The following is a 27594-nucleotide window of genomic DNA, read 5'->3' on the forward strand; positions in this document are numbered from 1 at the left end:
CTCATGGTTTTGTTCCTCTGTTCTCATGTATGGCCTTCGTTTTTTAAGGTGCCATTTGTAGGTCCAGGTTTGATTTTTTTTTTTTTGTTAGTATTACATAAATTATTTTCTTTAAAAAAAATTTTTTTTACATTTATTTATTTTTGAGAGAGCGCACAAGTGGGGGAGGAGCAGAGAGAGAGGGAGACAGAATCCAAAGCAGGCGCCAGGATCTGAGCTGTCAGCACAGAGCCCGACGCGGGACTCAAACTCACAAATGGCGAGTTCATGACCTGAGCCGAAGTTAGATGTGCAACTGACTAAGCCATCCAGGAGCCCCTTCTATCATCTAAGAACTGGGGACCACTCTGTTCTAGGATAGTTCTGCTGATTAGGCTCCTCATCTGCTGTGCAACCCCCAGCCCCTCTTTTTTTGGCTTTTTTTTTTTCTAACCATAAAGCATTTTTTCCATCCAGATTCCCAGGTATATTAACTTTTATGTTTTGTAGCTCTTCTAATTCACTATTTTACCTGAAATTTTATATTTCCTGATCATATAGCTGGTACTTTTTAATATTTTTTCTGTTATGTAATTTGCCTTTATTAACTGGACTTTTGACAGCCAAGTATATTGTTGGAATGTATCTTCTTTGTTAATATATACTCTTCGAATTTATTACTGCAAAAACTTATGTTGTTAGGAAGCCATCATATTATTTGATGGTTTCTTTTCATGAAGAATGAACATAACTTTGAAACTCCCCAAAGGAAAAATTATTTGTGTGGTTTATAAATTTATCAGGACTGTACAGTTTCTGGGATGTCCTATTATAACTCTGTAAAACTTAGCAACTGAACCTGTCTTATGGGGCTCTCAAAAAAAATTTTTTTTTTGACCATATCTTGGAAGATAGTGGGGCTTGTAAGAGCTCTTTGCACCCAAATTTATGTGTTTAGTGAGAAGCTTGATTTTTATTACAGTTGTGAAAGATTCCAGTAATAATAGCTCATTCCAGGTATCTCTGTCATAATATAGATCACTGCTTCTCAAGCTATTAGTTGTGAAGTATTAGTTAAAAAAATTTCCAGTTCATCAGACTGATATTTTTGTAACATAAAATACAAATCAATTACTAGAAAAGTGAAATTAAAAAATACAAAATATAGGCCCCACTCTTAAGATTCATAAATATGAAATTATTCTGTCAAATTGCTGTGAAAGATTCTAAGCACTTATTCTCAATTTCTGTGTTTATCTTATCGCAAGGCAGTAGTAAATAGTTCATAGACTAATAACAAATAGTTTGCAGGTCAGTACAGACCATACTTTTTATCTTGTTTAGAAAATTTTTGTTATTGTTTTAGTTTTTAAATTTTTAATTGAAGTATAATTGACATTATATTAATTTCAAGTGTATAACATAGTGATTTGACAGTTATATACATTATGAAATTCTTACCACGATAAGTGTATTACGGTATTATTGACTATATTCCCTGTGCTGTACTTTTCATCCCTATGATTTATTCATTCTACAGTGGGCACTTTGTACCTCTTAATCCCCTTCACCTATGTTGCCCAGACTCCCAACCCCTAGACCATACTTTTTAGTAACATATCCATGGCCTGTTCTTTGTAGTGTTTATTATGAAATTTTAGTATCGTAGTCAATATGGTGAATAGCATTTATCCTTTAAAAAATATTTTCATGTGTTTCCTTTTCAGAACCGAGAGCTCCAAATCATGAGAAAGCTAGATCACTGTAACATAGTCCGATTGCGTTATTTCTTCTACTCAAGTGGTGAGAAGGTAGGTCTTGAAGAAAGTGTGTACTGAATATTGTGATAGACTTGTTATTCTAAAAATAGTCCTTGTTCTGCACCCGATCCCCCACCCTGGCCCAGTGAGTGAAACAGTTTTGCTAATATTAAATGGAAGAATTCTAAAGCATAAGCCCTAGTAATCCTGAGCTCAAGACATAATCATTGACTATCAGTAGTTGTATCAGAAAATGTTAATGAGATGATAAAGGGAAATGAATTTTGAAGAATTTTCTTTTTTGGAACATTTGTCTTTAGTTCTTTACACACACACACAAACATACACACTCATACACACACATATATTTATTTATTTTTTAAACTTCTGTGTTCCTTATGCGTTTCTGGAGCCACATGATAGTTCTAGTTGTTTATTAGAGGGTGGAAAATGATGTCATTTTGTTAAGTGGAAGTATTGGAGGGAAAGGGGAACAGGAGGACTTTAGTAGGACCAGAATGAGACTTCAACATTGGGAGGCAAATTTAACCTATCCTTGGTGAGGGAGAAAGTTAGAAAGGTACAGTATTATAGAGCTTGTTATACATGGTCATTATTTATGATTGCATTTAATTTTGTGAAAGCAAAGGATAATTTAAGAAGACCATATACTGTGAATCCCTGACCCTTTTGGTTTTTCTCTTCAAATAATAATAATTAATGTCATTGTGCTCCCTGGAGATGGAAGCACAGAAAGTCTGTTTCTTCTGTTTTACCTTCTTCTTTCTGCCTGTTCACTGTCCTTTCTTCCCAGATTCAGTATTTTCCTTAAATTTCTACTTTACTGGTTTCTGGTGAGGGGGCAGGGCAAATAACAAACCACTTAATCTTTTTGGCTAAATAAATATGACTTTGGATAGGTTCATTTGATATTTTTGACGTCAAGTTGCACATATTATCTTAAGTTCCTAGATCTGTAATCCCTCTTGATTACTAAGCCCAGTGTTCTTTTTACTTCATGTAACTACTTCCCAGTGTATCAGAGTTTAATCATTTTCCATTAAATTTTAGTTAGGTTATTTCCTTAGAAGTTATTTTTTTCATGACAGAGCCTGTAATATGGGAAGATGCCTATGTATTAAGCCAAAACTGTGATATACATTGTGTAGATACATAAATGTTATTTATATATTTGTGTGTGTGTGTGTGTGTGTGTGTGTGTGTGTGTGTGAGTGAGAGTCACAGCTAATGTTTTAGCAATGATAATTAGCAAATTGGTTCCTTTGTGACTCTTGTTTCTCAGGTGCTTGTATTAGGGACTGTAAGCCTTTATAAGTATTTGAGCTCTTTTGTTTCTAAAGCCCATTATGAGGTTCATGCCACTTTTTTTTTTTCTTAAAAACCTAGCAAACAGCGTGTTATGTCTTTAATCTTATTTGTTTTGATATGTCTTTACTTTTTCCTGGCCCTTCCCAAATAAAATTATGGAACATCTGTTATGTTCACAGCACTCTTACAATGGAATTTTGCATCCTCATGACTTTTTGTTGTTAGATGCTAGACCTAATAATACGTCAGGGAGGAAAGTAGAGGTCAGAATTATCAAAGCCCCTAAACATTTTCTCCTGATTACTTTATTAGCTCTCCCTATATGGCAGATACTGTTTTTAGTACTTTACAAATATTAACTCATTTAATGCTCACAAAGATAAAGAGCAGAAAAAGAAGAATATCAAACTTTTGAATATAAGGCTGTGTTTGTGGTGGCATCAAAAGGCTTACCTATCTGGTTTTGGTCTGGTGGAAGCCCTGATCACAGTCTGCCCTCACCCTCACTTAATTCTGCCTTGGTAGTGACAGTGGACTATTATTTGTGTATCCCAATGGATGATTTTCCTCCCTGTTGCTGTTTAGAGCTGCTTATTATTAAAAATGGTCTTATAGATAAAGAGCAATTGAGAAGTTATTAAAGGAGGTTAACCAGAAGGACAGTGAACCTCTATTATAAAAAAGAAACTACTTTATAATGTTTTATTTATCTCAGAACTTTCTCTTGAGCATTGTAAATTTTTCATAGTGAAAAAAAGATTCCTCTTAATTTTGGATAGCTTCATTAACAAAACAGAAAGGGGAAAAAAAAGTTGTGATATATTGCTGAAAATAATGATCCTTCCTTAACAAAAAGAGGTTTTCTGAAGATATGCAGAAATACACAGGTGCAGGACCTCCCATGATCTTCTAGCCACCGAAAAGATGATTTCTTCTTGCTTTCCTCACCATCTCTACTTCCATTCTTCTGAATTGTTTTGGCAGGGCTAACATTACTCAAGAGACCAGGTAATAAACTAATATGTCCCATATGAAAAGACGGGTTCTGCTCTAGGGTTGAGAGTTCAGGTTTGTTCTGTTGTTGTTGTTTTTTTTTATTTTATTTATTTTTTTTTTTAATTTTTTTTTTCAACGTTTATTTTATTTTTGGGACAGCGAGAGACAGAGCATGAACAGGGGAGGGGCAGAGAGAGAGGGAGACACAGAATCGGAAACAGGCTCCAGGCTCTGAGCCATCAGCCCAGAGCCTGACGCGGGGCTCGAACTCACGGACCGCGAGATCGTGACCTGGCTGAAGTCGGACGCTTAACCGACTGCGCCACCCAGGCGCCCCTGTTGTTGTTGTTTTTAAATATTTATTTATTTTGAGCAAGAGAGGAGAGAACGCTAGTTGGGGAGGGGCAGAGAGAGAAGGGAAGAGAGAACTGAAGCAGCCTCCACGCTCAGCATGGAGCCTGAGGCAGGGCTTGATCCCACAATCTATGAGATCGTGACTGAGGCGAAATCAAAACTCAGACATTAACCAACTGAGCCACCCAGGTACCCCAGGAGCTTAGGTTTGTTATTATCAGTTCTGACTCTCCAAGAGTAGATTACTGAGAGTGAACTTAGAACTACAGTTGTAGAAAGGGATCTAAATGTCTTAGGAAATTCTTACAGACCTTTAAAGATGATTTCTGTCTGAAGAGAAGCTTGGTGTACTGCCTGTGTGTGTGCGCGCGCGTGTGTGTGTGTGTTTATGTTTATATATATATAAATTTGGGGGGAGGAAGTAACAAGTTAATAGTTTTGAGATGTCTCTGGGACAAGCAAATAGAAATACCCATTAGATACATGTATGATTTCACATGTAGTGGTGGTGGTGGTGTCAGGAAGTGGGGTGCTAAGTGGAGAAATGATATTGACAAAGTTGGGTTGATAGAGTTGTGTAGCCATGTGAAAGAGCTCTTAGGAATTCTGGGAGAGGGGCTGTTTGAGACCAGCACAGCAAAGAGCCAGCAGTTTGCCAAGTATTGTCTGCTGGTCCTAGAATGTGTTGAGGGTGAGAAGAGTCCTCATTTGAGAGAGCTGTAGGGAAACCATTGCCTTTGGGTGGGATCCAGGTGGATCTGGGGAAAAGCAGTATAAGGGCAAAGCAGTATAAAAAGCCTCCATGAAGAGACTGGGATTCAAAAGAGTTCCTTTTTGGGGTTTCAGAGAGCTTAGGGGACCATCTGGACAGGAGATCAGTGGTCAGAACAGGAGCCCAAAGGAGATGTGAGGAGGCAGTTAGGGGGATGATTTTAGAAATTTTGAGGTTGAGAAAGAGCAGAATTCAGTGTTTCAAGATTATAAGGATGAAAGACTTAGTCGATGTATGAGTTCAGATATGAAATATTTTGTAACCTTTTCATCGTCATCATTATCTCTCTACCGTTTTCTGTCTCTTCTATGCCTATTGTCTCACTTCTGTTTAGTCTCCTCCATCTACTTTCTGGGTTTTTGCTCCTTTTACTCTGGGTTCTGGGTCTCTCTATGTTTTGGTCTGGGTTTCTGTCCCTCTTTCTTGGTCTATGTCACCCCCTCATTTCTTTTCCTGCTTTAACTCTGGTGTCTGTCTTTTGCTCTCTCTCTTGGTTACTCTCTCTGTGGATTTCAGCCTCATCTCTGGGTTTGTGTACTCTTCTTTCATTGGGTTTCTTCCCATCTTTCGTTGAATGCCTGATCCTTCCAAATCTTTATATAGATTCTCATCTGTCCTGAGCCTTCTTCATTCTCTTTCTATCCTGACTTTTAACTTCTACATCTCTACATATCTCATTCTATTTGTACATGTTTTACAAAATTGTATGAATAATTATTTATAATCTTATTAAATATTGGAGATCTCATAATATTTCTGGTTATTGATTATATAGTATGTATTTCACTGAGTTGTTGAACTGCATAATACCCCCTAACTACTCCCACATTGTTATTTTTTTTTTTTTTTTAAATTTTTTTTTTTTTTCAACGTTTATTTACTTTTTGGGACAGAGAGAGACAGAGCATGAACGGGGGAGGGGCAGAGAGAGAGAGGGAGACACAGAATCGGAAGCAGGCTCCAGGCTCTGAGCCATCAGCCCAGAGCCTGACGCGGGGCTCGAACTCACGGAGCGTGAGATCGTGACCTGGCTGAAGTCGGACGCTTAACCGACTGCGCCACCCAGGCGCCCCCCACATTGTTATTTTTAATTTTAAAATTATAGCTAAGCTATCCCAAAGCTTCATCATAATTTTTGTCCATAAGCACTCTTCAGTTGTGGATGAAGTTAGAGTAGGATTGTTGTAATACTTGGCAGATATTTCCACTGATCACAGTTTGAAAGGTTATATCTGTTTTGGTGAACTTGTCTTTATTTTGCTCCACTCTGCCATTTTAAACAGTATTTTTATTTAGGGATTATGAATCATCAGCTTTTAGCATATAACTGAGGAAAGGAGTAACCAGGATGACTAAAAGAAGGAGGAATTAAGTCAGAACAGAGACCAGAGGTGTTACTTAGTCTTAGTTGTAGTCTTCTGATTGGAATTACTAGTGTTTGCTATAGTAACTAGAGCATCATGTAGTCAATTAGTATACTTTAGATTACCCAGTAGGTTTTAGTAACTGATTTAGTTCAGAAAAAATAGCACTCTTTCTCCTTGACCAGAGGAAAAATGGGATTTTTGAATGTTTTGAAAGTCTAGGCTTAATATACTTTTGTGAATTCTGAGTACCCTAGAGAATGGTGTTTTTTCAATATCAGTATTTGGCAGTAGAAATTCCTTTCCCCCTAAATAAAATTTTATGAAGAACCCCTATTCTGTAAATAGAACAGATAAAAAGGAAAATTGCTTTGGTTCAAACTGGGGTATGGGGCCAGCTGACTTTGCTTTTCTGAGTTGCAGCTCACCTCTGTAGAACCCTAGGACTCTGAATGACATAGTTTGTAAACCACATTGTGTCTTTACAGGAGCCTTAAATTTTATTTAAATTAATTTTTTAAGAAAAATTTTTATAAGTAAACTTACGTGTGAAAATATCTTACCTTTGTTCATCATAGATTGATTACTTGGATAATAAAGAAATTGCCTTCCTTAAAATAAAACTCTCCCTCTACTTGCATGAGAGGCAGTTTAAATAGCAAGGATGACAAATTGATTTCATTCCTCATATTAACTTTGTTCTATTGATAGTAACTGTGTAGAGGGCTGTATGCAGAGGAAGATTCTACCACTGCTTTTGGGATCAGAGAGAAGAATGCTGTGCTTGATTATGCCTGTTTGTCACTAGCCCTGGATAGGAAAGGGTAGGAGTGAATCTGTTCTGAAAATTAAAGAGCACTAGCTGGATTTGCGTCCCAATTCTGCCACTTGATAGCAGTATGACTGGGCAAGATACTTACTGTAGTAAGCCTTTTCCCCTTCTCATCTATACAGTAAGGGTTTTGTAAGAAAAAAGTGTAATAAGTTTAAGTGCTTATCATAGCACTTGGCATATAATTAACACTCATTAACTATTTTACAATTTATTGTTTAATAATAGCAAATATATATTACACTTGCTCTGCATCAGGTATTGCTGTAAGCACTTTACATGTACTTTATAACTCACTTAAACTTTACAGCGACCCCGTAAAGAATGAGTACTGTTACTGTCCCCCATTTTATGGAAGAAGAAACTGAGGCAATTGCAGTTAAGTAAGTTAGCTGAGAGTCCTACCGCTATTGAGTGGCAAAGTTAGGAGTCAACTCTAGAAAGTCTGTCTCCAGGGTCTGTATAGTATGCTATATATACTATTTAGCATAGAATGTAAATTTCTCCAGGAGTAGTGTATTAGAAATATAACATTTAAAAATATCTCAGCAATTATTGCTAAACAAGGAGAAGTTATATAGTGTCTACTTTGGAGAATTTTTAGAAAAGAGTAAATAGCCTTTTGTTCTATGACAAAAATTATAGCAGCAGTGATAATAATATCCAAAATTTATGTGGTGCTTACTGCCACATAGTTGTAGACTCTTCAGCTATTAAGTCTGTGTTCTTTCCAAATACCCACTCTCTGAAATCTTCCAAGTTCATTTTAATTTCAGCCTGTTGGCACTATATAGTGTTTTAGGTACAAAGACAAAGTATAAGGTCTGTCTAAATGAATTTGAGAAAGACAAGAAAAGAAATATACTGTAAAATGACAAATGGAGTAACAATTACTTGCACTATGAACAGAAATACTATAGAGAAAAGTAATACATTATCCAGAGTGGTCAGCAAAGGAATTACATAGGAAAAATGATACTTAGGGTTTTGAGGAGGAGCTCTTTAGATAAATAGTACAGTATAAGTGTGCCAGGTTAGAAGTACAGGATGTTTGAAATGCTTGGTGAGGTTAAACAACATAGTCTGTGTAGAAGAGATACAAGTATTTTGAAAGTTCTGGTATATAAAGTATGGGAGTGTGGGTCTAGTAGTGGGAGTTGAGGCTAGGGATGTAGAAAGGAGTTCATAAGTGATTGATTGGATCAAGGTCAGCCTCCCTATGTGAAAAGTGTCTTTTGTTACTTTTTAATTAAATGAAATCTCAAGTTCTAGAAATGGTGTATGTATAGAAATGCTGTACAAAGTTATAACTGTGTACACCTGGTCTGCTTTACAAAATACAACTCTCCTCCATTCCTTTATCTTCTCTCTTTCACCTTCCTTATTTTGTGAAAATCACTGGTAGCAGAGAATTTTATTTACTGAAATAAAGACGTTGTGTAAATAACTCCACAATTTTGTTACTTAAAATTTCATGTTGAATTCTGTTAAAGTGGTATACATATTATCTGTATGAAAATTTTCCTGATGATCAATGCAGGCTTTTCAATAGGAGTGTGAACTAGAGAATGAATGTATAGATAATGCAGAATTCTTGAGGTAGATGAATTGTCAAGGCTCTTCATAAATTATAAATGATAGCAAGTGAGAGGATAACTGTCATTTGTTTGAAGATGTGAATCTATAGGTTTCTTTTGAATATCAGTTACCACCTTGTTTTTATGTTATTTTAATATATTTTAATGAAACTATAAAATATTACAGTTCATATTAGAAAAAAATTGAAATAACACAGGACAGTAGATAAAAGTAAAATCTTTAACCTGATATCTAAATCCTCAAATCCCTCTCTGTAGAAGTAAATTTCCTGTATTCATATATAAGCATGTATATCACATGTTAATGTAATAATACTCATATTATTTTGAAACATGTTGCCCTCATTCCCCAAAATATAACAATATGGTGTTTTATGTCTATATGCATAGACACTGCACCTAATTTCCCCCATTGTTAACGTCTTACATTAGTATGGTTACATTTGTTAGCATTAATGAATCAAATTGATACATTATTATTAACTAAATTCCATAGTTTATTTAGATTTCCTTACTTTTTCCTAATGCTTTTTTCTCTTCTGTGATCCCATTTAGGCTACCACATTACATTTAGTTATTTTGTCTGTTAGGCACCTCTTGACTATGGCAGACTTTTCCTTGCTCTTGGTGACTGACAGTTTTGAGGAGTACTGGTTGCTTGCCTCACTATTGGGGTTTGTGTGATATGTATCTCATAATAAATTGGTTATTTGTAAAAGTCCACAGTGCTGTGTTCATCACATCATATCAATGGCATATACCATTAGCACAACTTGTGGATGTTATTAACCTTGATCACCTGGCTGACCTAATACTTTTCAGTTTTCTCCACTGTGAAGTTATACCCCTTCCCTCCCACCCCTGCAGCTTTCCATGCTCTGTCCTTTGTAAGGAAGTTACTTTGGAAGGAAACCTACAGCTCAGAAGGGAGGACTTATGTTCCTTCTCCTTAAGAGCAGATCGGCTACATAATTATTTGGATTTCTTCTGCATGAGACATGGTCTTTTCTCCCCCATTTATTAATCTTTTTAGTCATTTTATTGGTTGGACTATTCCAGCTTTGGCCTTTGGGAGCTCTTTCCAGTTAGCTTCTGTCTACTTTTGACATCCCCTATTCATGTGGGCTTTTGTTTAGTTTTGCTTTTGAGCATGTCTCTACTTTCTGGCATGCAGATTATTTTTAATTTCTTGCTCTAAGCAAATTTCCAACTGTCTTTTAAAGTTTGTTTTCATGTTTATTTATTTTTGAGAGAGAGACTGAAGAGACTGAGCACTAGTGGGGGAGGGGCAGAGAGCAAGGGAGACACAGAATCTGAAGCAGCCTCCAGGTTCTGATGGTCATCACAGAGTCCAATGCGGGGCTTGAACTCATGAACCACAAGATCATGACCTGAGCCCAAGTTGGACGCTTAACCAACTAAGCCACCCAAGCACCCCTCCAACTGTCTTTTTGTGTGCACATGCAAAGACATATTTTCATACACGTGATTCCTAGAAATGGCATTGCTGAGTTGAATTGGATCTCTGTACATCTCTTTGGGATGTATTATATTAGTGCATTGATTTCCCAAAAGGTTGCAAGAGTTTGGGGTTTTCAGCACAAGTGTATGATAGTTCATATTGAACAATGACCCTATCCCAATACATACTTTTCTCAGATTGAATTTTCTTTTCTGGTTTGTTAGGTGAACAATGATAGCTCATTGTTATTTTTATTATAGTTCTTTAATTATGAATGAGGTTAAACATCTTTATTTTTATTGGCCATTGGTAGGACTTATCAGCCATTTGTTTATGTCCCTTTTAATTTTTTTTTTCATCGGTATGTTAGTATTTTCTTACTGACTTCGGTCATAATTAATGAGTTATTTGTATTTTAAACAAAACAAATTAGGGGCAGCTAGGTGGCTAAGTGAGTTAAGCATCTGACTTCAGCACAGGTCATGATCTCGCAGTTTGTGAGTTCGAGTCCTACATCGTGCTCTGTGCTGATAGGGCAGAACCTGCTTTGGATTCTGTTTCTCTCCCTCTCTCTCTCTCCCACCTCTACTCGCACGCACACTCTGTGTCTCTAAAAAAATGAAATTTAAAAGCATTAGTCATTTGTCCTATATGAGCAGAAATTTTTTTGCCAAATTGTCAATTTTTAAAAAATTATAGTTGATATACAATGTGTGATAGTATTTTTCAGTGTTCCATAGTGATTTGACAACTACGTACATTACAAAATGCTCACCATGATCAGTGTGTTTACACCTGTCACCATACAGAATTATTAATGATATTATTGGCTCATTCCCCATGCTGTATTTTTCATCCTTGTAACTTACTTATTTTATAGTTGAAGTTTGTACCTCTTAATCCCCTTCACCTATCCCCCCATTCCCCTCCCCTCTGGCAACCATCAGTTTGTTTTCTGTATTTAGAAGTCTCTTTCTGTTTTGTTTGTTTGTTTTTTCTTTTAGATTCCACATTTATGTGAAGGCATATGATATTTGTCTTTCTTAGTCTGGCTTATTTCACTAGCATAAACTCTCTAGGTCCATCCATGTTGTCACAAATGGCAAGTTTCATTCTTTTTTATTGATGAGTAATATTCCGTTGTGTATATATGCCACATCTTTTTTACCCATTCATCTATTGATGGACACTTATTTTGCTTCCATGTCCTGGCTGTGGTAAATACTGTTGCAGTAAACATAGGGATGCATATATCTTTTCAAATTAGTGTTTCTGTTTTTTTCAAGTAAATACCCAGATAGTGGAACTAGATTCTATGGCAGTTCTAGTTTTAATTTTGGGGGGAATCTTCATACTGTTCCACAGTGGTTGCACCAGTTTACATTCCTACCCAGCAGTGCATGAGGATTCCCTTTTCTCCACATCCTCGCCAACACTTGTGCTGTTTCTTGTCTTTTTTATACTAGCCATTCTGACTGGTGTGAGGGTGGTATCTTACTGTGGTTTTGATTTGCATTTCCCTGATGATTAGTGAGATTGAGCATGTTTTCATGAGCCTATAGGCCATCTCTATGACTTCTTTGGGAAAATATCTATTCAGGTCTTTTGTTCATTTTTAATTGGATTATTTGGGGTGGTTTTGGTGTTGAATTGTATGACTTCTTTATATATTTGGGATATTAACCCCTTTTCAGATCTATCATTTGCAAAGATCTTCTGTCACTCAGTAGATTGCCTTTTTGTTTTGTTGATGGTTCCCTTCACTGTATAAAAGCTTCTTAGTTTAATGTAGTCCCAATTGTTTACTTTTGTTATTGTTGCCCTTGCCTGAGGAGATGGAACCAGAAAAATATTGCTAAGGCAGGTATCCAAGAATGTACTGCCTATATTTTCTTCTAAGAGTTTTATGGTTTATGTTAGAAAGTGGTCTGGTTTCATTCTTTTACATGTAGCTCTCCGTTTTTCCTAACACCATTTATTGAAGAGATTGTCTTTTCCCCCGTTTTATATTCTCACCTCCTTCATTGTAGATTAATTGACCAAGGTAGGTTTAATTCTGAGTTCCCTGGTTTTTCCATTGATCGATGTGTTTATTTTTGTGTCAGTACCATACTTTTTTATTATGGCTCTGTAGTGTAATTTGAAGTTTGGGATTGTAATACCTCCAGCTTTGCTCTTCTTTATCAAGATTGATTTGGGATATTTTGTAGTTCCATACATATGTTAGGATTATCTCTTCTAGTTCTGTGAAAAAATACTCTTGGTATTTTGATAGACATTACATTGAATCTGTAGATTGCTTTGGGTAGCATGGACATTTTAACAATGTTAATTCTTCTAGTCCGTGAGCATGGTACCTTTTTGTGTTGTCTTCAATGTCTTTAATCATTGTTTTATAGGTTTTAGAGTATAGGTCTTTTACCACCTTGGATAAATTTATTCCTAGGTATTTTCTTCTTTTTGATGCAGGTATAAATGGGATTGTTTTCTTAATTTCTCTTTCTGCTACTTTGTTATTAGTGTGTAGAAATACAGCAGATTTCTGTATATTACTTTTGTACCCTGCAATGTTACTGAATTCATTAATTAGTTCTAATAGTTTTTGGTGGACAAAAATATTGTCCTTTTTTAAAATTTGGCTCTTTTTTTTTCTTCTGGAAAGTTGTATAAAAGTTTAATGTTTTTATATAATCTTAATGGCATCATTTTCCTTAATAGCTTATAGATATTTTGCCTCCAGGATTGCAAACACACTCATGTTTTCCTCTGGTAGATTTATAGTTGGTATTTTTTTAACTTTTGTAGTTTTGGTATTTATTTTGTGTTATATATAATGTGAGATGAGGATGAAGCTTGCCATTATCTTATATGCCAGGTACTTGTCTCCCTTTCCCCATTCCCACCCCTCGCAAGGAAAAGAATATTTCCCTTTCCCTAATCGACCCACTTTACTGTTAGTGTTATTCCCATCTCTGGCCTACTCTGACACACCCATTGGAGAAAAGGCATTCATTTTTAAGTTTTTTGTTTTTTGGGTTTTTTGGGGAGGAGGTTTGCTAGTCAAGTTCCCAAACCCAGTTCTGAGGAGAATCCTGGGCTGTCTACTTTGTTGAATGTCTTCTACTGCGGTTCTATGATAAGCCGCTTTGCATTCCATCAAATTTTTAGAATTATAGCATGATTTTGCTTAAAGCTGCAGCCTCAAGTAATTTTGTTTCCTTGACCTCAAAAATCATCCGTCTATTTTCCAAATGTTGGATAGAGTTGTCTCAGCTCTTGTTTAGTTGTTAGGTGTGATCAAAGTTTTATCACTTAAATTTATTCCTGACTGAATGGTTTTAGAGTAGAGTTCACAGAGGAGTGATTACCAGCAATTAGAGAGTAGTTTGTTAATTAAAGTGACAACTAGAAAAACTGAACCACTGAGAGAAATACTCCCTAAATTGTACATCATGTAATATATTAGAGATTTCTGAATAAGATCCATTTTGTATATTAGCAGAATTCTTTTTAAAAGATATTTAGCATGGGGCACCTGGGTGACTCCGTCGATTGCGCATCCGACTTCGGCTCAGGTCATGATCTCACGGTTTGTGGGTTCGAGCCCCGCATCAGGTTCTGTGCTGACAGCTCAGATCCTGGAGCCTGCTTCGGATTCTGTGTCTCCCTTTTTCTCTGCCTCTCCCCCACTTGTGCTCTGTCTCTCTCTCAAAAATAAATAAAATGTAAAGAAAAAAAAAGAAGCAAAATTAAAAAAAAATTTAAAAGATATATAACAGTGACTCCTTAGTAAATTTGGGGGAAACCTAATAATTGTCCTTTGAAATTAGTACTTTCTCATTATGTGAGAGACTGTTTTCAGGCATATCCATTCAAATGATAGTTTTTACATGTTGTATTTTTATATTTGGCTTTTAAAGCTTATAGCTAAGCTGTGAGTATTCAAATATTGTCTAGTAACCTAAAAGAGAGAGACTACATTGAGAAAATGGCAGACCTAGGATATTTTAGAAAATTACAAGCGATAGAAAAGCTGAGTCGTGGTCCTTTCTTCTCAAAATATTAGCATACCCTGTCCTATGAATTATATTTTTCATGAACCTCCCAATAAAACTACTTTTGGAATGTGAAAATATTAGTCTTTTCTGTACTTGATGTTTCCTACAGATGGGCTTTCCTCAGGGATTATTCCTATGACTATTACATTTAGCAGAATATCTGTCTGTAAGTTTAATAAGAGTATTTAAAGAACATGATATTGTTGAGCCCATTTATTTCAAATCAAGAGCAGTGATAGTGTTATTAGTTGGCTGCTTTGGTTTCCAGCCTTAGGATCCAGTTAGATTAAAAAAAAAAAAAAGTGGATGTGATTTTAATACAAGCACAGAACAATGAAATAAAAGGTATTTACAGTGCCTTTAAGTATAATGAGACACCTTCAATGTTTCAGAAAATGAAGACATTCAAAATGACAGTTTTAAATGTATATGGACATTTATACTTCACTTACAAAATGGACAGATGTCCTGTATGGTTCTAAAGAAGTTACAAGTTTTTGAGAATTAATGGAGTGAATAAACAAAATGTATTTGAGCAAAGAGACAGGTTTATGTTAATCTGCAAAGCAGTAGTCTAAATATAATTTAAATCCCATATTTCTCATAGCGTAGTGAATTAGAACATTCAGCCTATAGCAGACATGGTTTCTTTAATCTTTCTTTGGTGTATTCTGCTTTTTTAATATTAGGAATAAAATACATTGCCTAAAAATGGATACTTATCCGTATGTCAAATGAAGCCTGAACTGTGCCAAGTAGAGTGGAATTATCTTTACTGATCTGAACATAATAGTTCAACTGTAATCTAATATTGCATTAAGTTTCTCATCAACTGCACCTCAATGTAGATTGCCTTTTGAGTTCTCTTCATTACACCTATCATTTATTTTCCAACTGAATTGCTGTCAAGTCTTATCTGTCATTCTACATAATAAATTGATACTTTGAGTTTAATCATAGGGTTTTGTATTTATCTTTGTTAAATATTATATTGTAGGTTTCCTGGATATTAGAGTTCTTTAAACTCTTATTTGGTCTTCCATTTTAAGCCATTCTTCTTGGGTTTGTGTCAGTCTTTGGTGATTGTGTTAAAGTCAGAAATTGGAAATTGCCACATTCATCCCCTGATGTGTTTTATTTGGCTAGTGCATTCTGTTAATTTTTTGTGAATTAGGATGCTTAGAGTTAAGTTTTGTACTATCTGTCTGATTTATTAACCACTACCCCTTACTACAGTACCCATTTTGGCCTCACACATTTACATTTGTTGCTTAGCCATTGAAGGCATTTGCTTTTGCGACCCCTAATATACGAAATCATTTTTGAAAATATTGATTGGGACAGGGGAAGGACAGAGCTTATACAACTAGAAACTAGAAACTCTTCTCGAATTTGACATTAATGTTTTCATTTTTTATTCTTCACTTTTGGTATACTGTTTAGCAAATTAGTTAAATTGTAATACAGTGCTATACATATCTTCAGGTCATTCATAAATCATAAATATATCATAATTAACTCTTTCAAATGATTTATTAAAATTAAGAAACCCTGTAATTAGCTAATCAGGTTTTTTTTAAAGGATAGTTTTTTTTTTTTTTTTTTTTTTTAATTTTTGGGACAGAGAGAGACAGAGCATGAACGGGGGAGGGGCAGAGAGAGAGGGAGACACAGAATGGGAAACAGGCTCCAGGCTCTGAGCCATCAGCCCAGAGCCCGACGCGGGGCTCGAACTCACGGACCGCGAGATCGTGACCTGGCTGAAGTCGGACGCTCAACCGACTGCGCCACCCAGGCGCCCCTAAATGATAGTTTTAACACCTGTGTTAGTGACCTTTCTGAAACCCAAAGCTTACCATCACTTGAATTCTATGTACACATCCCTTTGACACCAGCTGGATGTTCTATTTATGTGTTCCTTTTATTGGACCTCAACTTCACTTGAAGCTTCTTGTCTAAACGTCATCTCTGAAATTAAAAAAAACTTTAATGTTTTTAAATTTATTTTTGAGAGACAGAGCGTGAGTCAGGGAGGGACAGACACAAAGGGAGACACAGAATCTGAAGCAGGCTCCAGGCTCTGAGCTGTCTCAGCCTGACACGGGGCATGAACCCACGAACCACAAGATCATGACCTGAGCCAAAGTTGTACACTTAACCGACTGAGCCTCCCAGGCGCCCTGTGAAATTTTCTTCTCTTAGCCTGCAGTATTACTTTCACTACCTTTAGTTCTGCAAATGACCTTATTTCTTATTTTACAAGAAAGAGCGTCCTTAAACATATACTTATTTTACTTACAATTCTCACTAACTTAATTTATTTTAGGTGTACAGGAAAAAAAATGTGGTGTCATTTTTTTCTAACAATGATAGTAGTGAAAATTTAGAGACTGTTTAATTAATTTCAACTTATTTGTTTCTCTGGTTCTCTGTTACTCTCATGTTTAGCTAGCCAATATACTTGCCCCTCCCAACCTCCCTTTTCTTTCAGTCCTTATTGCCTAAGCCCTGATGTAGGCCTTGGATTCTTACAGGTTTCTAGAGGCTGACACTGCTTTCACTCTTAACCTTCCTAACTCCTCCTTGCCCCCTTACCATATCCCACTTTGCACAGTGCTGTTTGAGTTAAAGCCGACTTGTAAGACTGTCATCCTAATTCTTAAATAATATTCATTGCCTCTGAGTTTAGTTTATTCACCAAATATTTATTGAGTACCTACTATGTGGTAGGCAATATTCTAGGTGGAAAAGAGCAGTGAACAAAAGACAGTCTTATTTCTCATTGAGCTTAGTTGGGGGGAAGCAGACAATGTAAACTATGTGGTTAGAAAGCAATAAATATCTTGGGAAAAAATAATATGGGGAAGGTAGGTAGGATTGTGGGGTAGAGGAATTGGGGAGAGTCCAATTAAGGAAAGCCACTCTAAAACAGTAACACTTTAGCACAGATTTGAAGGAGGTGAGGCAAGTGAGGTGTGTGTTTATGTCTCGGGGGAGAATACTCTAGGCTGAAGGAGTAATCAGTATAGAGGCCCTGAATGTGAAAGCCTGCCAAATGTGGTCAAGAAATAGCAGGAAGCTGCTGTTGTCACTAGAGATGAGTGAGCAATGGGAACAGCAGTAAAGTAGAGGACAGGAAAATAAGGAAGTATGTGTGGAGGCCTTTGCAGACCACTAAGAATAAATCTTAGTGAGATAGAGTGGAAGAGCTACAATCTAACTTCTGTTTTGTTGATATTAGATTAAAGGGTAAAGATGGAAGCAAGGAGACCATTTAGGAGGATATTGGCGATAATCTAGGTGAGAAGTGGTAGTGGTGGAGACTAGGGTTGTAGCAGTGAAGATGGTAAGAATTGATTAGATCCTGAATAAATTTTAAAGGTGGAAACATTAATGTTTTTTTGGTGTATGTATATGTGTGAGAGAAAGATGGGGGTGGGAAATTAATGATGATTCTAAGGTTTTCAGCCTGAGCAATGTTAAGTGCACAATTTGACATAGTAGCCTGGAGTTAAAAGCAGAGGCCCAGCATATATATGAATTTGGGAGTCATCAGTGTAGAGTAGTATTGAACCTTCGGACTGGATGAAATCATCACGAGAGTGAGCTTACATTAAGAACAGTGATTGGAGGACTGAGCCCTGGGATCCTCCATTCCTTAAGTGAATGAGCCAGAAATGGAGAGCAAGAAGAGTAGTCTTTGAGGTAAGATGAAAACCAGAAGAGTATAGTGTTTTAGAACCCAAGTAAAGCAGGCATTCGGAAGAAGGGAACATGATCCAACTATGTTAAATAGTGGTGCTCAGTCACGTAGAAAGGGAGGGATAAAATGATGACTGAAAATTGGCATTGGATTCAGCAACAAGGAGATTACTGATCTTGAAGAACAATTCTGCTCGAGCAGTGGTGATGAAATCCTACTGGAGTGAGTTTCAGAGAAAATGAGAAGAGACTGGTATTGGAGAATGTCAGTTTAGACGCCTCTTTGGAGGAATTTTACTGTTATAGGAGGCCAGAAAATGTGGTAATTAGTGCAGTTAGAAGGAGTTTTCTTTTTAACAATGGGAGAAATAACAGCAAGTTTGTGTACAGATTGTAATGCTCCCAAAGAGAGAGAAAAATTAATGGAGAGAGATAGGAAAATTGCTGAAGCACTGATTGTGATTAGGAAAAGCAGAATAGTATGTGTGTGTGTATGTGTGTATATATAATTATTATTTTATGTTTAGTAGGGTTTACCTTAAAAAGGAACTTAGTTTAGTTAGAGAAGGGAAGGAAGAGCATATGGAATTAGATGATGTAGATGGGTGCATGTAGTGGTGCAAGCAAGGACATCAGCTGAGGGTGAAATGGAAAGAGGGGTATCGGAAATCAAAGAGAAGGACAGAAAAATCAAGTATGGTACTTTGGAAAAGTGAATGGACTAGGCAAATATATTATTGCTGGGCCAATTGAATTTCTTGATAATGAATTTAATGTGAGAAACAAACACCACAGTTTTAGCCACATTCAGCAGTTTGGGTGCAGGCATGGAATGGATGGAAAGCTGGATTTAACCATGGTTGTGGCTTATTAAACAGATATGACTTGACACACTTTTTCATAAAGGGCCAGATAATAAATATTTTTGGTTTTGCAGGCTAAAGTCTCAGTTATAACTATTCAGCTCTGCCAGTGTAGCCCCAAAGCAGCCATAGACAATACGTACATGTATGAGCATTGCTTTGCTCCTTAAAACTTTATTTATAAAAACAGGCATCAGGCTTTTGCTGTTGTTTACTGACCCCTGTGTTAGAGAGTGAGGATAATGGTAGACTGTGGAATTTAAGCTGGATATGGAGAGAAGAGAGGAGAAAACGGGAGTGAGCAATAACGCAAAGGTAATAGAGTCAGTGGCATACTCTCTCACTAAACTGTTTCCTGTGCTCCACTGTATTCATTGATCTCATATCTTGTATACAGTTTTCTCTATGCCTTAAGTGCTCCTCTCATACTCAATTTAGATGTCATCTCTTTTATACCTACACCCTTATTACTTCCTTTGCAGTGGCTACTGACATGGAAAATGTCAGTATTAACATGAAAAATTTTCAGTAACTGCTGAAAATGGAAAATTTTCACTTCATTTTGGTAGATAACATGATTTCAAATTGGGAAGATTGTGAAAGTTTCTTTACTTACAGATTTTCCCATTCAGTAGCCAATTCTGGATTTGCATGTGATTCTCAACTTTGTTTTCTGCTTCATTTTATCTATCTGCTATTGTTCACATGAAGAGAGTAAGGGTAGCACTCTGTCCCTCTTTCCTACTTTGTACTTAGTTGGAATTCCCTTCTTTCTCTCCACTGATCTTGGATTCGTGTCTTTAGGCTGCTGAGAAAGGATGTTTAAACATATGACCTGCAATAAACTTGTGACTATGGTAACTCGCCTCCTTATAAGTTATTCTTTTTCTTTCAGTTACTTGTAGAAAACAGTGGTTATTCTACTAATTACAGACTATTAGACAACCATAGAACCTTGTAGAGGTTAGAGAAATTTTGAAGACCATCTAGCCCAATTTTTCATATTATAGTTAAGGAACAAAGCCTAGAGAGATTGACTTGCATACATTAGCACAGAGCGAGGGCTGGAAATCTTAGCTCCCAGTTCAGTATTCACTCTGCTACAGTGACAGCTTTCCTTATAGGATATGAGGGTACTGGTTCTCAAACTAGAAAATATGAAATTTTGTGGGGCACTGGGGTGGTTCAGTCGGTTAAGCTTCCGACTCCTGATTTCGGCTCAGGTCATGATCTCTTGGTTCCTGAATTCAAGCCCCATGTTGGGCTCTGAGCTGACAGTGCATGGCCTGCTTAGGATTCTCTATCTCCCTCTCTCTCTCTGCCCCTCCCCTGCTCTCTCTCTCTCTGTCTCTCTGAAAAATAAATAGACATATTAAAAAAAAGATGAAATTTTGTGACAGGTGATATCCTCTTATAACCAAAATAATAGTTTAAATATAGTTAGGAATCTTAACAGTATTGAAATGGCTGTGTTTTTTCCATGAAATTATTAGTAAAAAGGTAGACTTGCTTTTACTATTATAGTTACATTCTGAATTATTTTTGTATAATTAAAATTGAATGCATGAATCTTTTCTTAAAAATCCGAATAAGTAGGAAAAAATCTGAATAAGTGACTATATAGAGATTTTACTCTAATTTGAATACTTAAAAGACTAGTTTCTAAGTTTGTTTTTTCTGTTTGTTTGTTTTCAATAAACTCTTTCAGAAAGATGAAGTCTATCTTAATCTGGTGCTGGACTATGTTCCGGAAACAGTATACAGAGTTGCCAGACACTATAGTCGAGCCAAACAGACGCTCCCTGTGATCTATGTCAAGGTATGTAAAAATGGAACAACTTTCCACTTTAAAAAGTACTTACTATGAAGCAAGAAAAGTGCTGGATCTGTTTTAACTATATTATTGCATCTAATGCCAAGGGGGGAAGCTGCAAAGTAGGTATTGCTAGAGTTTTGTTAAATTCTTGTATACTTTTTAAAGTGTGAAACCTTCACCTTTTAAACTTTCATGACTCAGATATTAGAGATAACTTGTCATCTTTCTGACAAGTGAATTTTTCATAGACATTTATGCATTTTAATTTCATTAGCCATAGCACCTTTTTATTTAATTTCTGATACCTTTATTATGCCATAGACCAAAACAGGAGCAAGCATGTCATATAAAATTATAAAACATCTATATGTGATCAAATTAAATATTATATCATCATTTATAGATATGTTGTAACTGTAGCTAAAGTTTAAACTTTCTATAATTTTAAATATGCACAGATGTGCATATTAGGGTGTTACTTAAATTTTAGTACCTAATGTCATCTCATGGAGACACAGAGTGTCACAGACTGGCTAGGAATTTACCCAGCATAATTCTGATTAAAGTTGTGATCGCTAATTAGAAACATTTTTATTGTTATTATCATTATTATTATTAGGTTCAGATCTTTATCTATTTTTAATAATAATTATAATAATTTTCTTTTCTCTTTTCTTTTTTCTTTTCTTTTTTCTTTTCTTTTCTTTTATTTATTTTATTTTTTTTTTTTTTTCAATATATGAAATTTATTGTCAAATTGGTTTCCATACAACACCCAGTGCTCATCCCAAAAGGTGTGCCCTCCTCAATACCTATCACCCACCCCCCCCTCCCTCCCACCCCCCATCAACCCTCAGTTTGTTCTTATTTTTTAAGAGTCTCTTATGCTTTGGCTCTCTTCCACTCTAACCTCTTTTTTTTTTTTTTTTCCTTCCTCTCCCCCATGGGTTTCTGTTAAGTTTCTCAGGATCCACCTAAGAGTGAAACCATATGGTATCTGTCTTTCCCTGTATGGCTTATTTCACTTAGCCTCACACTCTCCAGTTCCATCCACATTGCTACAGAGGGCCATATTTCATTCTTTCTCATTGCCATGTAGTACTCCATTGTGTATATAAACCACAATTTCTTTTTTTTTTTTTTTTATTTTTTTTTTCCAACGTTTATTTATTTTTGGGACAGAGAGAGACAGAGCATGAACGGGGGAGGGGCAGAGAGAGAGGGAGACACAGAATGGGAAACAGGCTCCAGGCTCTGAGCCATCAGCCCAGAGCCCGACGTGGGGCTCGAACTCACGGACCGCGAGATCGTGACCTGGCTGAAGTCGGACGCTCAACCGACTGCGCCACCCAGGCGCCCCTAAACCACAATTTCTTTATCCATTCATCAGTTGATGGACATTTAGGCTTTTTCCACAATTTGGCTATTGTTGAGAGTGCTGCTATAAACATTGGGGTACAAGTGCCCCTATGCATCAGTACTCCTGTATCCCTTGGGTAAATTCCTAGCAGTGCTATTGCTGGGTCATAGGGTAGGTCTATTTTTAATTTTTTGAGGAACCTCCACACTGTTTTCCAGAGTGGCTGCACCAGTTTGCATTCCCACCAACAGTGCAAGAGGGTTCCCGTTTCTCCACATCCTCTCCAGCATCTATAGTCTCCTGATTTGTTCATTTTGGCCACTCTGACTGGCGTGAGGTGATATCTGAGTGTAGTTTTGATTTGTATTTCCCTGATAAGGAATGATGTTGAACATCTTTTCATGTGCCTGTTGGCCATCCGGATGTCTTCTTTAGAGAAGTGTCTATTCATGTTTTCTGCCCATTTCTGCACTGGGTTATTTGTTTTTCGGGTGTGGAGTTTGGTGAGCTCTTTATAGATTTTGGATACTAGCCCTTTGTCCGATATGTCATTTGCAAATATCTTTTCCCATTCCGTTGGTTGCCTTTTAGTTTTGTTGGTTGTTCCCTTTGCTGTGCAGAAGCTTTTTATCTTCATAAGGTCCCAGTAATTCATTTTTGCTTTTAATTCCCTTGCCTTTGGGGATGTGTCAAGTAAGAGATTGCTACGGCTGAGGTCAGAGAGGTCTTTTCCTGCTTTCTCCTCTAGGGTTTTGATGGTTTCCTGTCTCACATTCAGGTCCTTTATCCATTTTGAGTTAATTTTTGTGAATGCTGTGAGAAAGTGGTCTAGTTTCATTCTTCTGCATGTTGCTGTCCAGTTCTCCCAGCACCATTTGTTAAAGAGACTGTCTTTTTTCTATTGGATGTTCTTTCCTGCTTTGTCAAAGATTAGTTGGCCATACGTTTGTGGGTTTAGTTCTGGGGTTTCTATTCTATTCCATGGGTCTATGTGTCTGTTTTTGTGCCATCAGATCTTTAAAAAAATTTATTGAAGTATGATTTTTTTTACCTATGACATTGTGAAAATTAGGAGTTAAGTTTCAAAGTCTAGATACCTAAATATAATTTTTTACATTTTATCCTTTATAGTGATGACTCTAGAAAACAAAATGGCAGTGACTCTAAATATTTTAAGATTGAGTATTGAATTTTACTTAATAATTACAATTTTAAACTTTATAGTAATAAAATGGGTACCAAAGCAGGAGTTTGCTAGCTAATTTTGACAAGGAGCCAGGATTCCTGTTGAATTCAGTGCTAGGAATTTAAAACTTAGTTGAGTTTGTGGTTCAATTGATCATAGTAAGAACTAAAAAGACACAGTTTTTGTACTACAAATTTACTTTAGTATTTTATTCTGGTTTTAAAATAGCAAGGCCCTATTCAAGATAACCAGCATAATAGAATATCCCTTTGAAATCCCTAAATCTAGAGTAATCTTTGAACTTCTCAGTTTAGAATGGTGATGGTTTCATTCTACCTGCTCATAGCTCATAATATTAAATGTGGAGCACTGGCAAATTTATGAAGCAGAAAAAAAACCCTAGATTTAGTTCTTGAAGTTAAGATCCAACTGCTTTTGGGCAGTTACCACTCCATTCTCTCCTTAACTTCCATGTTGGTAGCTTCCATATTGGTAAAGTTGTACTCCTTTCTTTCCTGCTCACTATATAGCATTATGGGTCTATAAGATGAATTTACCATATGAGAAAACATTTTTGGAACTATAGAATAAAAGTAACAGAAGACCATAAAACTAGATTTAAAAAGTGACACATTGAGAACATTTAATAAGAAGTGCACAGTGGTTCTACCAGTTTTTTTGTTCTAACTCTAATTCAGCAAATAAATGGTAAATGATTGCAGCATAATGTGAAGGTTAATAAGATATTTTATTCCTCCTCTGGTAAGGAGAAAAAAGATTACACAAATAACTATAAAACAGGAAAAAAAAAGTGTTACAAAAGTGGTTAGATATGTCCTATTTTTTTTTTTTTTTTTTTTTTAATTTTTTTTTTTCAGCGTTTATTTATTTTTGGGACAGAGAGAGACAGAGCATGAACGGGGGAGGGGCAGAGAGAGAGGGAGACACAGAATCGGAAACAGGCTCCAGGCTCTGAGCCATCAGCCCAGAGCCCGACGCGGGGCTCGAACTCACGGACCGCGAGATCGTGACCTGGCTGAAGTCGGACGCTTAACCGACTGCGCCACCCAGGCGCCCCAAGAGAAGTTTATAGTAATACCTCTATTGAATCTGTCCTCCAAATTTACTTACCTCCTAGCAGATCTCTATTGCTCCATAGCTGAGCCAGTACCTATTTTCCCACCAACATAAAATGTGCCAAATGATTTTCTTATCCTATATCTGTCTACAAAAATTTTACTTCAGGATCTTTTAGCTCCTCTAAACATTTTTTTATTGAAGGTTTCAAATAGAAATAAAAAAGAAAATGAAATCATGAACCCCCATGTCCCCATTATACAGCTTCAACAATGACTAGTTCATCGCTATTCTTTTCATCAACACCACCATTTATTCCCTACTTGCTTTATTTTGAAGCAAATCACGGATGTTATTTTCATCTGTAACTATTTCAGTATATATGTGTACATGATAGGGACTTTCTTTTTAAAAACTTAGCTACAATATCATTGTCTTTACCTATACAATAAATAGTAAATCATCAATATTATTAAATATCTAGTTACTATTTTTATTCCCAAAATGTTATATTACATATGTTTTTAATTGGGATCTACATATGTTAGAATTGGGATCTAAGTAAGGTCCATATAATTGATTTATGTTTAATGTTTCTTTTTAATAGACTCACTCTCTCTTAAACTTCGTTGTTAAAGAAACTTGGGTCAGTTGACCTGCAGTTTGTTGGTCTGGATTTTGCTGATTGGATTACTGTAGTGTTAATATGTTTCCTGAAAATTGGTGATTAGATATATTTTTGTAAAATTTAAGACTACTTCATATATATTGTTGAGAGCTTTCCTAAGGAAGCACGTAATGTCTGTTTTTTTGTGATGTTGTGGGCATTGATCATTGCCTAAATTCATTAATTTATCAAGGCTTACAAAATGTTGGTATTCTAATATTAGTTCTTTTTAAATTTATAAGCTGGAGTAGTTCTGTAAATAGAAACTTTCCATGTCAGCTCTTTGGTTACCCTCAGATACTACAGTTAATATAAAAAATACAGGATATATATTTGATTATATCCCTTTATGTACCAAAATTTATAATAATTAGTTGGTTCCATAGAATTGGTTCCATAGCATCCCCCAGAGGTGACCAATGAGATATTTTTTGTTGTTGTATGTTTGTTTTAAAATTTCTTGCATGAGTCTTAATTATCTTTGCTAGCTTCTTCACTTTCTGTCATGATAGTGTTCTAGATTCATCTTAAACATTTCTTCCCCAGACTTGGACTCAGCCTTTCCTTCAAGGAGACCTGATTCTTTTAGTGAGAAATGGTGTTTGAGACCACTGTCTGGATGTTAGGAGTGCTAATTGCTACAGGGTTGGTTACTCTTTCTAGGGTTTTTAGTGGATAGAGCTAGAAAATATGTGGATAATTTTTTCAAAGATAGCATGGGGTATCTTTTTTTTTAGCCTCAAAATGAATATATATTGACATTTCTAACTAAATATTGGATGCAACAATCTACATTTGTATTTCCTTTCTCTTACATTAAAAATTCCAGTTTCAATGATAGTATAATTACTTGTTCTGTCCTATACTCTACATACAATATTCTTATAATAATAATACTGACACTACCATCACCAACTGAAAATAATTTAAGATCTCTTTGCAGTTCTTTTTATTCCCATGGTATATTTCATTAGGTATAAACAGTTAAATTTCTTTTTTAAAGAAGCATTGAATAATTCCTCTCTATGTGATTATATCTCACTAAGCTTTATTTCATTTTACTTTTATTATAGATGGCATTTTAAAAATTTTAAATTAATGTTACTTTAAATTTTATGTCAAAATTGATATAAAATATTTACATAGTTACAAAGTAAAATCTACAAAACAAGATATATATAGTCAAATAAGTTTAGCTTTTATCCCTGTTTCTTCTACCCTGTTCTTTCTTTCCCCCAGAGTTAAATATTTAAAATTTTTATGGTCCTACCATAGGTTAATAAATAAGCAAATGTATATAATTATTTTACTCCCCCACCTCCTTTTTATGTAAATGATTATATAATATGTACATTTTCTTCTGTCATACTTTTTATTTTTTTTTTTCAACGTTTATTTATTTATTTTTTTTGGGACAGAGAGAGACAGAGCATGAACAGGGGAGGGGCAGAGAGAGAGGGAGACACAGAATCGGAAACAGGCTCCAGGCTCTGAGCCATCAGCCCAGAGCCTGACGCGGGGCTCGAACTCCAGGACCGCGAGATCGTGACCTGGCTGAAGTCGGACGCTCAACCGACTGCGCCACCCAGGCGCCCCTCTGTCATACTTTTTAAATTAAAAATATATTCTGGGTTGGGGCGCCGGGATGGCTTAGTCAGTTAAGTGACTGACTTCGGCTCAGGTCATGATGATCTCATGGCTTGTGAGTTCGAGCCCCGTGTCGGGCTCTGTGCTGACAGCTCAGAGCCTGGAGTCTGCTTCAGATTCTGTGTCTGCCCCTCCCATGCTCATGCTCTGTCTCTCTCTGTTTCTCGATAATACACACACACACACATATATATATATAGAGAGAGAGAGAGAGAGAGAGATTCTGGAAATCGGTCTGTATTAATGTGGGTATTTCACCTTCCTTTTTTATAGCTGCACATTAGTGTATTATATGGCTATGTTCTAATTTATTAAGCTGGTAACCTATTAGTGGTGTATTGTTTTCAGTTGTTTGTTTTTGTTTTTGCTATTAAGAAATAATGTAGTGAAGAGCCTTGTGCTTTCTATGTTTTTGACAGCATGTATTTGGATGAGGTCTCTGGCATTCTATATTTTAAAAAAGAAAATAATGTTATTATGCATATTGAAGTTGGCAAACAAAGAAAGATATAACATTCCCCCTTACCCCTTGTTGAAAAAAGGATGGTTCTTTTATAAACCACAGACCTTCCAGAGTCTGATTTATTGGCCCTGGACATTGTTCTTTGAGGACACAAATCTATTCTCACATTTCAGAGTCTAAAAAAGATAAAAACATCTTCTGAAATTGATAATTTGATCTCCTTCACTTATTCCTTCTACCTAGTTTTATAAAAAACTATTTCCATGAAAAATATTGGATTGGAAGATGGAAGTAAAAGTGATAAACACA

General features: G+C 36.0%; 1 protein-coding gene across 3 annotated transcripts in view; it reads left to right on the forward strand.

The window, feature by feature from the left end:
* Positions 1–27594, forward strand: part of GSK3B (glycogen synthase kinase 3 beta) — a 196671-nt gene that overhangs the window by 87173 nt on the left and 81904 nt on the right. For all 3 annotated transcript variants that reach the window (XM_030330443.1, XM_030330441.1, XM_030330442.1), the window contains exons 3-4: positions 1707–1790; positions 20778–20888. In XM_030330443.1, the coding sequence (XP_030186303.1) occupies positions 1707–1790; positions 20778–20888 (195 nt within the window). The remainder of the gene's footprint in view (positions 1–1706; positions 1791–20777; positions 20889–27594) is intronic.

Source organism: Lynx canadensis, chromosome C2 (genome assembly GCF_007474595.2).
Source record: "Lynx canadensis isolate LIC74 chromosome C2, mLynCan4.pri.v2, whole genome shotgun sequence".
Taxonomy (NCBI): domain Eukaryota; kingdom Metazoa; phylum Chordata; class Mammalia; order Carnivora; family Felidae; genus Lynx; species Lynx canadensis.